This window comes from Benincasa hispida, chromosome 2 (genome assembly GCF_027475165.1).
Source record: "Benincasa hispida cultivar pf3 chromosome 2, pf3_genome.v1.1, whole genome shotgun sequence".
NCBI classification, from domain to species: Eukaryota; Viridiplantae; Streptophyta; class Magnoliopsida; order Cucurbitales; family Cucurbitaceae; genus Benincasa; species Benincasa hispida.
This window is the reverse complement of record NC_143479.1, coordinates 2,508,725-2,522,928: the sequence shown is the minus strand read 5'-3', so window position 1 is coordinate 2,522,928 and position 14,204 is coordinate 2,508,725. Positions and strand designations below refer to the sequence as shown.

Here is a 14,204-nt window from a genome sequence, read left to right as displayed (position 1 = left end):
ACCTTCGATAACCTAAGCGAGATTCGCGAGATTTCCCTTGTCGAGGGTTGAAGTTTCGGCTTATGTATTGTTTCTAAGTTTTTCTTTGTTCGTCCAGTTCTCAACGTTCGACCTCCACATTAGTCGAGTTCTCAACGTTCGACCTCTAGCCTCGAACTCTCAAAACAACCATATTTCTCTAATAAGTTTCAAAACAACAATATTTCTCTAATAAGTTTTGAAAACAACAATATTAATATTAAAGGTCCGTTTCTAACCACGTAATTTTCATGAGTTGCCACATTGTGGTTCAATCCATAGATTCCTTTATGCAATTGTAGTTATAATTTAGGTCACTTTTATTAATTTATAATGAAAATTGGTGGCTAAAATCGTAAATATAATTAGATTTTTTTTATAACGTTTACTTATAATTTTGAATCTGTCACATTTAAAATTATTATTAGTGTTTGACCATAAATGGTAACAATAACAATAACGATAAATGTTGCAGATTCATACTTCTTATACAATAATAGTACACTAATGATAATGATAACAATGACGATAAAGTAATTTTTTTTAAAATACAAATTGATTGACTGGCTTCTACTCGTTGATTGAGTTGTGTTGTTTTATTACAGATTGGGCAGTTGACCCCATTTCAGAACCTACGAAGAATAGGATAAACAACAATAAATGTAATTCATTATTGCCCACTTTTTAGGTTAACATTCATTTATTATTTTTTTCCTTGATGTAAACATGACATCTTATTTATGAATGGGACTTTTCATGCTCATATATTATGATTCTCGACGATTTGATTAGTTATGGATGGCTTCTTTTTTATCTTCTTGATAATCACATTCTTAAAATCGGGCTTTTTTTTTTCTCCCACAAGTTACTTACCTAAAAAAAACAAAACATACATGATCTTACTAAACCAAAAAAAATCCAATTTACAAATTGCAAGGACAAAATTTTAATATCCACCATTAAAAAGGAAAACTAGGTATGAATCAAATTAACACCATATAATTTTTAGTTCATTATATATCATTATTTCTCAAACCTTTTTTCTTTAAATATTTTTTTTCCTTTTCAATTTTCTCACAATAGGGCATTTCCTTTCTTCTTCTTTTTGATTCCTTACATTTCTCATTCACTTCTTCTAAAATATGTCTACTCATTTAGTTCTCGAATTTTCTCATTTAAATGAATACGCTTCATTTAAAAGATCAAATATGATATTTTCAAAAGCTTTAGTTTCCATCTTCAAGAACCTAATAGTTCAAGTTCTCTTTGAAGTTTTAAATTTCTCAACCCAATTTACATTTGAATGTTCCTTGAACCTAATCAATTGAATCTTGAGTTAGTTGGTTTTTTTTACCAAAATCTTATTTTTGGACTCAAGGATTCAACTAGACCCAACTAGCTTATTCAATTTAATAGTTATGATGAAGACATATGACATTATGAGATCCATCAAATTCTTACTTTCAATTTTAATTTGAGACATATATCAACTTGTAATTAGCTCCAAATTCAATAATTTATGATTTTATCATTAATTTGAAATTTTTCATGACAACTGGTGATTGATCCAAAATTCTTATTCAACCATCTTTGATTAAACTTCAAAATGTTAGATGAAATTTCAGAGGGTGTTTGGAGATAAACTTGGATATTTTGTTTATTTAACTTAATTCCAAATTATAAGAATAAATTGAAGATTTTAGTTTCATATTTATTTAAAAATCTAAATTTAATCTGTGAAAATAATTTTAAAATTTTTAACTCATTCTCATTATATTATGATGATATGGTCGTTTCCTAAATAGCTACATAATCTAGACCCTGGTGGACCCTTGAAAAAAATCTCACTATATAAGGTACAGACTCGAAACCTTGTTGACCTTAGAAAAATCATGTTTTAATAATTCAAAAAAAAAAAAAAAAAAGGGGTTACGTGTATATATATATATATATATATATTGAAATTAAGTTATATATTCTTTTGAAGGACTTAATTTAAATCAAATTTGACAATACACTGTGGACCCTTTGGGAAAAGGTGTGGCTTATATTGCATGCCCATCGTTTTCTCTATGGTTCCACGTTTTCATTAAATAAAACAAAATCATGGACGGTTTATAAGTGAAAACGACTCTAATATGGTTGATCGACATATAGGATTCTTTATTTTGTGAAAAGATATATTGTAATAACAAAATTCATGAAGTGTTTTCCAATAATATGGAGTTTTAATAAGCCCATCTAATATAAAATTAATTATAGATAAGTGTTTTATATTTCTTAACTTGAATATATTTATTATTTGTAATTTTATAATTTTGATTAGAAGATAAATCAGCCTTGAATCTAGGTATTATGGGTCCGTTTGATAACGTTTTTATTTCCAATTTCCTATTTCTCATTTTTTAAGGAATTAATATATTTGATAATTATTCATGTTTCTTGTTTCTAAAATTTGAAATTGAGGAACTACAAAAATAGTTTTTCCTATTTTGTTTCTATTTTATTTAAAATGTTTGTTCCTAAAACGCGTCAATATGGAAACTTAACTAATTGGTGAGGAAGCATGATTGAATCACTTCCCAATTTTTGGTTTTCGGCTCAAATCTCATTTTCAAATATAGGAAATTGAATCAAAATATATACAAACATAGAAAATTTAATTTTGAATTTTGAATTTTCAAATATTTAGATTTATATATTATTTTGATTTTCAAATTTTAATTTTTCAATAAGATTGTTTCCAAATATAGGAAAATGAACTAAAATATTTCGAAATATATGAAATTTAATTTCGAATTTCGAATTTTCAAATATTTAGATTTATATATTATTTTTATTTTCAAATTTCAAATTTTCAATAGGGTTGTTTTCAAATATAGGAAAATGAACCAAAATATATACAAATATAGCAAATTTAATTTTGAATTTTGAATTTTCAAATATTTAGATTTATATATTATTTGGATTTTCAAATTTCAAAGTTTCAATAATGTTGTTTTCAAATATAAGAAAATGAACCAAAATGTTTACAAATATAAATTTTGAATTTTCAAATATTTAAATTTATATATTATTTTTATTTTCAAATTTCGAATTTTTAATAGGGTTGTTTTCAAATATAAGAAAATGAACCAAAATTTTTACAAAATAACAAAATTTCACTATCTATCGCTAGACTGTGATATTTTGTTATTATTTATCAATATTTTCAGCAGTTTTGTCATTTAGAATAATTTCATAATTTCCATTTTCAATATGTATATATAAATATTTTTAAAATTTAAAATTTTAAATTTTGCAGTATGCATTTATATTATATAGAGAGAGAATCTACATGCATGGATTTGAGAGAGATTGGCTGGAAATATTGAGGGTGCTGGAATTCTGAAAACCCTCACAAATCACCAAAATTCCTCTCCAATTCAGTTAGATTTGAGTGTTTCAACTATATTCTTTCTTGAATTTTATAGAAAAGATCTTGGTGGTGGACTTGTTGAAGTTTCAAACTCGATCTTGAAGTGATTTTTATGAAAATCACACATTTCTTACCGATGTTAAAGTTAGAGCAAATTACATTCCTGGACCCTTTCCTTGCAGGCTTTTAATTATATTTAAGTAGGAGGTGCTCTAAATTCTAATGTCAATTATGTTAAATGCGTTGAGATATCGTTTATGAAACCAATTATAATTTTAAAATAATATAAATTTTTGTTTACTAAGATACTCATTTAAATTCATTTCAATATTTTTATAAGTACGACATTTACGTAATAATATAATAGAGTTAGATTTAAGTCTACATCATTTAAATTTTATATAAATGACTTGAGTGAAAATTAATATTTAAATCAAAGCAACATATGAATGATAGAAACAATTGTATTATTTATATTAATTTTACCTCGGTACTTATGTGTAATGATAGTTTAAATATTTGATAATTATTTTTTATATTTAATGCATGCTATATATTTTTATTTTATATAATTAGATTATATTCAAGGTATTAAATATGAGAAAAAAATGTAAGGGAAAAAAAATACAAAAAATGAGAAACAATAAATAGTTATCAAACAAGTTTCCGTTATTGTTTCTTTTTTTCAAGAAACAAGAAACAAGAATAGTTATCAAATATATTCTTGTTTCTCATTCTCAAAAAAGAGGAAACAGGAAATAAGAAACAAAGAACGAGAAACAGCAAAAAGGAAACAAAAACATTATCAAACGGATCCTATACTATTTGAATTTACGAAAATATCAACTTGATAATCAATTTTGCACACTCACAGATTAGTTGACAAAAGATTATATATTTTATTTTTCTTTCCAAACAAAACCATAGGATTTTTTTAAAGGATGTAAACATATTGTCCATCAAATATATTGTGTGATTTTTTTTTTTTTTTTTTTTTTAACAAACAAACTGAGGAAGGGCAGAAAATGAAACGAAAATTCTCTCTAATAAATAGATGTGATGCCATGAATTTCTAACACAAAATATAAAAACACTATTAATTTTCACTATTAATTTTCACACTTGAATTTTGATCAAATGGAGACTAAAAAAAGTAGATTTTAGGATAAAACTCAATTGTTTTTCTTTTCTTTTTAATTTAGCATAACAATGGTAGGTAAGGGATCCAACGATATATAATTAAAAATATTATTGAAATTGACAGGAAAAAAAAAAAGAAAAAAGAAAAAAGAAAAAAAAATGAAAAAAGTTCCAATTATTATAAAAGAGTGTACACAAATTGTCAATCAACTGACATTTCTTTTCAATCAAAAGATGCCCACTTAGAAAGTTTGAAAGTGGAGGAGAAAAATTTCAATATTAGTGTTTAACACATGTCCATGTCATTTCATCAATAATATTAGCAGTACAAGAATAAACTAAGCATAGTACAATGTAATATTTAGGTTAAATTAAATATGGTCTCATATATATATATATATATATATATTTGTCTAATTTTATTTTAATCTCTATATTTTCATAAAGTTTTAGAATTATTATATTGTTAGTTTTTCTTTTTCAATAATATGTAAGGTAGGAAATGAATCTCAAATCTCGAAATTGATAGTACAATTTCGTCTTAGTTGAGCTATGTTTAATATTTATATTATTAGTTATATTATTGTTAATTAAAGTGATGCATTTAATCAAATTTGATTAAATACTAATGATATTGTAAAAGACACGTTATGAATATATTTCCAAAATTTATAAAGTGAATGCTAATAATAACTAAGTTGAACTAATAGTTGAAATTAATTATAAGATTTATTGAAATAAAAATTAAATTTTAATATTTGAAGTAAAAAAATTCAAATGGAAAGAAATTTACATTATTAAAACCGTCTTTTAGCTCAATATAATATTATATTACGGTGAAAAAAAGTGAAAGTGAGCTTAACTCATTGATAATTGATATACATCTCTTGTCATCATATTTAAATTAATAGTTGAAAGTTTTCATTAAATTAAATTACAAAAATTTTAAAATATCAATAAAGTTTTTCCAATTATTTCTGAAACCATTCAATATTGAAAAATATCTGGAACTGATTAGAAGAAGCACATTGATTTGAGAGAAAAATTTTAATACTAGATTTGACAATTCAATCGCATGCAATCACGTGATAAGTGAGGTACGTCATACGTGGCACCCGCAGATGTATCCACAATAAGAAAAGATCGACAAACGGAGCGTCTGTCTGTTTGCCACGTTTCTGATATGTGTTGGCTAGATGGTATGGCAAATACGCACCGGTCGTACATTAAAAATCCTAATGAGAGCATCTAGAACATTCTTTTGTGTATACATGGGGTCCAGTATAGATTCAAACGTCATGAAAGTCCTACCCACTACATTTTCCGGAGTGGATTTCAAATTCTATATTTAAATTTAACTAACGCCACCTATACCAATTTATAATGAAAATTGAAGTAATTGTAATAGAATTTTATTAATATGATTGTAATAGTCACAATCGTAAATGTAATTTGATTGTTTTTTGTTACATTATCTTAGCATTATAAATTTTATGACATTTACTATTACTATTACCATTACCTTTTACCTTTTAACTCTGATGATCAAACCATAATGAAAACGGTAATGATAACAATAAATATACAAAGGTGTCAAAATTCATAATTTTTCCTTTAAAATAGAAACAATAATGATAACCATAATAATAACCGTAACGGTAACGAAGTCGATATGATGTAATTTCCAGACACAATTAGATTAGACATGCTTCGCTTGTCAATCGATTAACGTTTTTTGTTTGCAGATTTAAAAGTGGACCCATATGTCAGTACGGATACAGAACCTAAATAAACAATACTAGATGCAATTAAATAGAGCTCACTTTTTAAATTTAATCTCGATTTATTATGTTTTCACTAGAGTAAATGTGAGCTAATTGTCTAGCACATAAACTTCAACAGGAATTCATACATTTCTTTAGATTTTTTTCCTTCCCTTTTAGAAGTATCTAAATTTAAGGAGAATTTTGAAGTTTTATTTTTCTTGGAAGAAATTAAGAGGATGTTGAGTTAAAATTGTTAGGTATAGGAAGTTACTCGATAAAGTTAAATAATCTATGTTTGAAATGAATCGTTAATCATTTAGTTTTTTTTTTAATTTTTTTTTTGTTTATGTTGAATTTTAAAAAATTGTACTTGTTTCACATAATTTTTTTAACCATGATTTTCATATTTTATTTGTAAACATATGAATTCTTAACCAAATTTTAAAAACAAATTTTTTTTTTTGAAAACTACTTTAATAGTTTTTGAAAATTGACTTGAATTCTGAAAGCACTACTAAAATCTAGACAACAAAACATACAAGTATACTTATAAACTACAAAAATCAAGTCATTATATAATAAAAACAAATAACACTTAATTTTAATAAAATTTTCATGACAGATATTAAATTGTTACAAACTTGAAAGCATATAAACTAAATTATATATTAATTATTAGTTACAAATTTAAAACTACAAGATTAATAACTATAAACTAAAAGTATAGAGATAAAATTGTTACTTAGAAAAACATTTTTTAAAATGATAATAGTATTAAATGGTACATAGATATATATAGGTTATTGGTAGCCATAGATATGTACATTAAGAGGTATGAATTATGATACTTACCGATCAAATATAAGACTAATTTATTTATTAATTAATTTTTCTTTTAGACTAAATATTAATTTTTTATTAAACAATAATAAGGATTCCTACGCGCCTAAGTGCGTTTGAATTGTACGAACTCCTCACTATTTAATGGTCAGATGTTGCCTCCTCCATTTCCCCGTCACGTACTCTACTCTGCAACCATCGGAATCGGATCGGATGCTCTGTTTTCCACTCTAACACTCTCCGGCTGCCTTCTTCTTTCTCTCTTCCTCTGTTATGGAACCCTGCGTTGACACCAGGAAGCGGCTATGGGATGATTCCAATGATTCTCTCTTCAATTACATCGGATCCAACTCCAAGTTCCTCCGACTTGAAAATTCCGCCGACCTGAACTTCGATGCGCCGGTTGCAAAATCGATCGATTCTTCCGGCCTTGATTCGTTTCAGGCTCACGCAATTCAGGAAGATCTGCTGAAGATTCTCGACGATACCGAGGCTTCCATAGATCGGGAGTCGGCAATTGAAGATCTCGACTCGGTGATCAGAAGCTTCGAGAAGGAAATTGAAGTGCCGGTGCCTGTTGTTCAGCCTGAACTTGGATTTCTTCTAGAAGCGTCGGACGATGAATTAGGGCTTCCGCCTGCTGGTGAGAAAGGGGAAATCGAAGGCGGCAATCTTGGTAGCGGTGGTTTGAAAGGGATTTTAGGGTTTGAGGATGAAAACGTTTCAAATTACTGTTGGTTTGAAAATTTGAGGAGTGAGATTAAGGAATGGAGTCCGGAAGGGGAAGAGGAGGTGGTGGCGTTGGGTGGATTGTTTGATCATACGGACGTGGCGGCGGAGTTGCCGACGGCGTATCGATCGGAGACGATGCCCTGTTTATAATATTAACTCAATTGTATTATTGTATTTGTATTCGTAAAATGAAGAAACCAAAAAACTGGGGGGGGGGGGGGGGGGGGGGGTGTGGCGGTGTTGAAAACTGAATCTGAATGTGTGGAATTTGTTTCAGAAATTACAAGGGGTAACAAAAAATACTATACAATTACACATGCCAACTTTGATTATTGGCCGAGGAAAAATGGAGGATACATTTGCTAACCCCTTTATTTTTTGTTTTTATTTTTTAAAATTAATCATACTTCTACTTCCAAATTTTTTTCTTTGTTATCTACTTTTTAACAATGAGAACTAAAAAAATAGCTTTGAAAAAGTTTTTTTAATTTTTGAAATTGAGATAAGAATTCAACTATTTTTACTCAAGAAATACGCAAATCATTGTAAGAAATGGGATTAAATAGGTTTAATTTAAAAAAAATAAAAAATAAAATAAAACAAATGGTTACTAAGGGCCCGTTTGATAACGTTCCTGTTTCTCGTTCTCTGTTTGTTGTTTCATGTTTCTTTTTTTTAGAACAAGAAATAGGAATATGTTTGATAACTATTCATGTTTCCTCTTTCTTGAAAAGAAAGAAAGAGAAACAAAAAGTTGTTTAATAACTGTTTTTTTGTTTCTAATTTTTATTTTTTGTTTTCTAATATAAAAACAACATGTCCTATATTAAACATCGAAAAAGAAATTATCACAAGTTTATATCATTTAATACAAATAAGTCTCTAGCACAACTAAACTCAGTAACAAAATTTTATCTATCCTTTAAATGTTGCCCAAATTTGATCGTCAATTTCATCTCTCACTCGATCCACTTGTCTTAGATGATGTCCATTCACATTTAGTTCAATTATATCAATCTGCAAATTGTTTGGCAAACTTTCTGCATCTTCAATGATCATTTATTCATTGCTAAAGTCATTGAATAAATCATCTTGACGATCATTCAATATAATTTATTTGTGAATTGTGCAACATGCTATCAGTATATATTTTTTTTGTTGATCGGGTAAGGAGGCATTTGCTTAAATAGGAAATTGAGACTTCAAAACGCCAAAACAAAAACCTCCAGGGTGATGTCTCCTTTCTCTAAAATCTCGTAAATGATATCTTTGACTGCGAAATAGTGCTAAAAATCCAGGCATATTTGAATATCCTGAATCGACAAGATAGTATTGATCTGCAAAAAAATAAAATTAATAAATAATTATCATGAAGTCAAATGTTGAATTAAAAATACTAAAAACACATAATTATATACCTCTTTTAGGCATAGGAAATTCATTCTTAGGATGCTTGATACATTCTAGGGTATGCGAGGATCATTTGTTGATCCTTCCCAACTAGACATGACATATGTGAATAACATATTAAATGAAGAGTTGTTGGGTTGAGGGGGACTGTCATCACTCTAGCTAAAGTTGGTAAAACCAGGCAGTTTTGGGGTGAGGGAGACTTGTTGGTGACAAAAGAGAATCGATTGTATGTTCCAAGAGCGGGAGACTTAAGGAAGAAGTTGTTATATGAGTGCCATGATACCTTGTGGACCAGTCACTCGGGCTGGCGGACGACCTATGCATTGTTGAAGAAGAGCTATTTTTGGCCCAATATGAGAGACGATGTCATGCAGTATACCAAGAATTGTCTTATATGTCAACAAGACAAGGTCAAGAAAGTGAAAATTGTAGGGCTTCTAAAGCCCTTGCCTATACCAACCAGACCCTAGTAAAGTATATCCATAGATTTTATTACCCATTTTCTGAAGGTAGCGACCATGAGGCCACCTTAGTTATCATTGAGAGGTTTTCAATATGCAACCTCCATACCTACACCGAAATACTGTTCGGCTGAGCTGACAGTCCAACTGTTCTTCAGACATATAGTGAAGTTATGGGGAGTTCTGATGACTATTGTTAGCAACAGAGATGGCAGATTCATTGGCATGTTTTGGACCAAGTTGTTTACATTCATGAAGATAAGTTTGAATATATCATCAAGCTATCATCCACAAACTGACGATCAAACAAAGAGATTCAATTGCTTGTTGGATGAATGCTTACGCCACTTTGTTGATGTACGCCAAAAGAATTGGGTCTAGCTATTTGACATAGCCCAGTTTTGTTTCAATTGTCAAACAAGCTCGTCAACAGGAAATAGCCCTTTTGAAGTTGTAAATGGGAAGCAACCTTTGTTACCTCATATTGTTGACCATCCGTATGCTGGGAAAAATCTTCAAGCCCATAACTTTACCAAAGAGTGAAAGCGGACTACCAACATCGCTCGGGCATACTTGGAGAAATCCTCCAAACATATGAAGAAGTTGGTTGATAAGAAGCATCGCCCTCTCAAGTTTCGAGTAGGGGACCAAGTCCTCGTAAATTTGAGACCATAATAAAGCCGATTTCGAAGTTACAAGGATCGACGTCTTGTCAGAAAGTATGAAGGTCCAATGGAAGTTCTCAAAATTATTGAGAACACTTTATATAGGGTGTTATTGTCTACATGGATGAAAATTCACCCAGTACTCCATGTAAGCAACTTAAAGCCTTATTATCTTGATCCTGAACATGATCATCGTAATGAGACTGTCCGATCGAGTATTGACTTGAAGGAGAAAAAAGAGAAGGAGGTAGAAGTGATTCTTGCCGACAGAGTGAGAAAAACCAGAAGACCCACTGGGAGAGTCCACAAATATCTGGTTAAGTGCAAAAACCTCCTTGGGGAAGAAATAAGTTGGGAACGTATCGATGATTTAGAAGCTTGGAAGTAGAAGATCGTTGAGTTTAAGTTACGCTAGTCAATAGGGACGTCAACTGTTTAAGTGGGGGAGAATGTCTTAGGCATTGATAACGGGCAGAAATGCACGTTATTACAGTGCTAAGTTCTTAAACAATGCTGTCTTGCGTTGATAAAATATGTTAGATTGCGTCCAAAAAGCATTAAGTTCATAACATTACAGTCGCATGCGTTCATCGCATAGAAACAGTTAATTTTTGTATTTTTATGCAGAATATGTGGTGACGCAATACGAAAAGCGCGTCACAAGAAATCAACGGACGAGCGCAGTATTACCGCAAGGCTTTGCGGTAATTTGTGTTCGCATACATCTGCTCAAGAAGGATTGCTGCATAGAGCCGGCGCAACCTGATGGGCGCATCTAGGTGAAAGGCATAATTAATCACAATGGGACAAAAAGCTGATGACGGTCGAATCTGAATTAAGTTGACAAGCCGCTAACGATAACAAGTACATTAAGCTTTTCGGTGACAAATATTCGGCGTATCAGTCAGAGAATTAAAGCCATCTCATATGTGCAATCATAAGAGAGAAGCCGCCTTTCACCCCAAAGCTCTATAAATACCAAAGGCATCCTTCAGGAAAGGGGTTCACCAGTTCAGCAAGTTCAGATACTTAGATAAATTTCTCCATAGTTTAGCCTTGTCCATAGTTTTCCATTTTATTTTAAGGTGGAGCAAGAGAAGAGCTGAGACGCTGGAAGATCGCTCAGGGCAACTCGAGAGAGAACCCGGAGGCATAGAAAGCAGAGAGCGGGCCGACTCTCGCGAGAGCGAGATTATCTTTTGAACACGAGTACAAAAGTCAGTGTAAAAACCTGGGAAGCAAGAGATTGCTATCAGGCACTTTATTCTCTTCTTGCATTGTTATTTTGTACTTCAACTTTGTATTTATATAATGGAAGTTCTTATTCTACATTTGTTCACTCTCTTAGCACGCATGAGTAGCTAAACGTATCGAATGGGTTGAGAAGAACTAAGCTAACATGACCTAGGATCTTCATTGCATGTGATTATCTTATTTTATGCTGTGTAACATCCCTTTAGAGCTACTCGAGAGAGAGTCTAAAGAAAGAACCTGAGACTTGAGAAAGCTAGGTTAGAATCTAGACTCGAGAGAGCAAGATTAGATCTGCATAAACAAGAGATAGGGACTTAGAGATAAGCTCTGTTTGTCAACCTGCATCGCATGCATCCTAGAGATAGGTACGATATTATGTGGTCGCCTTATTTGTGTGCGTGTCATTTTGTCAGCGCATAAATAAGAATAGAGACTTATGTGTAGGTTCTATAGACTTATCGCATATATCACATGCGTTTTAGCATTAGAAGCCGTAGCATTCGCATCGAGAGATGGTTTACTATTGTATGTGTGTTGCATGATCGTATAACATGAACGCATCCTAGGAAGTGTTAGCCGAAACCCTTATCAACCCATTCACCGCATACTCATTGCATCTTCCATTTTATCGATTCTTTTCGAACTCCGCCGCATTTGTTTATTTTTACCACCACATATTGTTTTTCCAAGTTCTTAAGTTCGACCCTGGACTTACCAGGAAACTCAGTGGGGTTTACACTTGGATTCCACTGAGAAAACTTGAGTACTCAACGCATTTTCATCATCGCATTTCATCCATAATTCCACAATCATAAAATAACGCATCAAGCATGCTCGTCTAGGGTAATGTTAACCCATGGTCACATGTCCAAACTATCCTCAACCATCCTATCTTTGAGTCTTGTGATTCCAAGTTATTTTTTCATGCGAATGACCGCTCGTGTTTTTTGATATGCTAGCTAGGCATTTTAGAAATTACTTAGAATGCACTATAGGAGAGACCCACTAGTCAACTCCCCGACTGATGTATTGATGTACTCTTTGCAATCAAAGCTTTCTTGTAACTACCAGTCTTCAATGCATTCTTTAATGATGTTTTCAATGTTTTCCCTCTCTCATTTTTTTTTATAAAACCATTTTTCTCTCAAAACGTGAGTAGAGGCTACGTCGTATCCCAATGTTGTCTGCAATTTTCGATTTTTACATGGTTGACTTGCTCGTCGGATTAGAGAAAGTATCGCACAATCGTCTATCCCGTACACGAAAGTCTGTGCTTGTGACAACTGGTGGCTGGGCGACGGTAGCCACAACAACATAGTGGAAGTGAAGTAGATGACTTTTGGTAATTTTAAGAATTGCACAAATTAGATAGTGATTAATCATTAAACGTTCAAAATTCATTTGTCTAGATGTTTATTTTAAGTGTTTATTATAAACCAAATTATTTTATAAACTTATTATTTTTTTTTTCAAAATATATTTTGAATGGTTGTCAAACACTTAATTTTTTTTAAATGATTTTTTTCTTTTTCTTTTTAAAATTAAACACATTAAAAGGCAATTCAAACCCACTCTAAACTTGGTTTGATCAATAGTATATAAAAAAAATAATGGGATTCAATATGAAATGTCTTTTGTTGGTATATTTTACCGATTGAAGAGAATTGAAATTATTACCATTTTTGAAAAGAATATATGAAAAATAATCTATTATGTTCTACAAATTGAGGAAAAAAATTGAGATTGTCCAGTTTATGTCATAAATGATTTGAGAAAATATGTGTATATTTGAAAATTAATCAACAATTGCAAAACATAAAACTAAAAAAATAAAAGAATGAAATAAAAAAAAAAATAGAACTAATCTCGTTCACAAAAAACTGCATCAGATCCCCAACTCAATTCAACTCAACACAATAAACTTCCCAGATAATAATTATCAACTCAACTCAACTCAACTCTCTCTACTTTTATCACGCACCAAACACACCCTAAGTGTTTATTATAAACCAACTTATTTTTTTTCAAAATATATTTTGAATGGTTGTCAAACACTTAATTTTTTTTAAAAAATAAATTTTTTCTTTTTTTAAAAAAAATTAAACACCTTAAAAGGCAATTCAAACTCACTCTAAACTTGGTTTGACCAATAGTACATAAAAAAATAATGGGATTTAATATGTCTGGTTCATATATTTCGATTCCTAATTTATTTATTTTATTCTTTTTGAAAAAAATATCTTTTTAGTCTATGAGTTTTGAAGAATAGATGCATTTAGTCCATCATATTTTATATTAATCAATTTAGTCATAAATTTTAAAAAATGAGTTTAAAAGATCATTATATGATTAAAAAAAATCATTAAATTTGAAAAAGAAAAAACTAAATTTTGAAATGACATGATGAGGTGGAAAAAGAAATCATTATTAATCTCTCTCATTTCTCTTCGTTCTCTCTCCCCAGAATTCGTCCTCCCTCTCTCTCATTCTCCTCTTA

General features: G+C 30.3%; 1 protein-coding gene and 1 pseudogene across 1 annotated transcript; one reads left to right on the top strand and one right to left on the bottom strand.

The window, feature by feature from the left end:
• The first annotated feature begins 7,077 nt into the window (after positions 1–7,077).
• LOC120079943 (uncharacterized) lies at positions 7,078–8,280 on the top strand. The gene has a single exon (XM_039034416.2). The coding sequence runs from the start codon at positions 7,456–7,458 to the stop codon at positions 8,062–8,064; it is 609 nt and encodes a 202-aa protein (XP_038890344.1). The 5' UTR covers positions 7,078–7,455; the 3' UTR covers positions 8,065–8,280.
• Positions 8,281–8,829: 549 nt separating this feature from the next.
• LOC150037583 (uncharacterized) lies at positions 8,830–10,409 on the bottom strand (annotated as a pseudogene).
• Positions 10,410–14,204: the final 3,795 nt, after the last annotated feature.

Bases quoted from the DNA above. Each gene is read 5' to 3' on its own strand.
- LOC120079943 (XM_039034416.2), top strand. From the start codon at position 7,456: ATGGAACCCTGCGTTGACACCAGGAAGCGGCTATGGGATGATTCCAAT.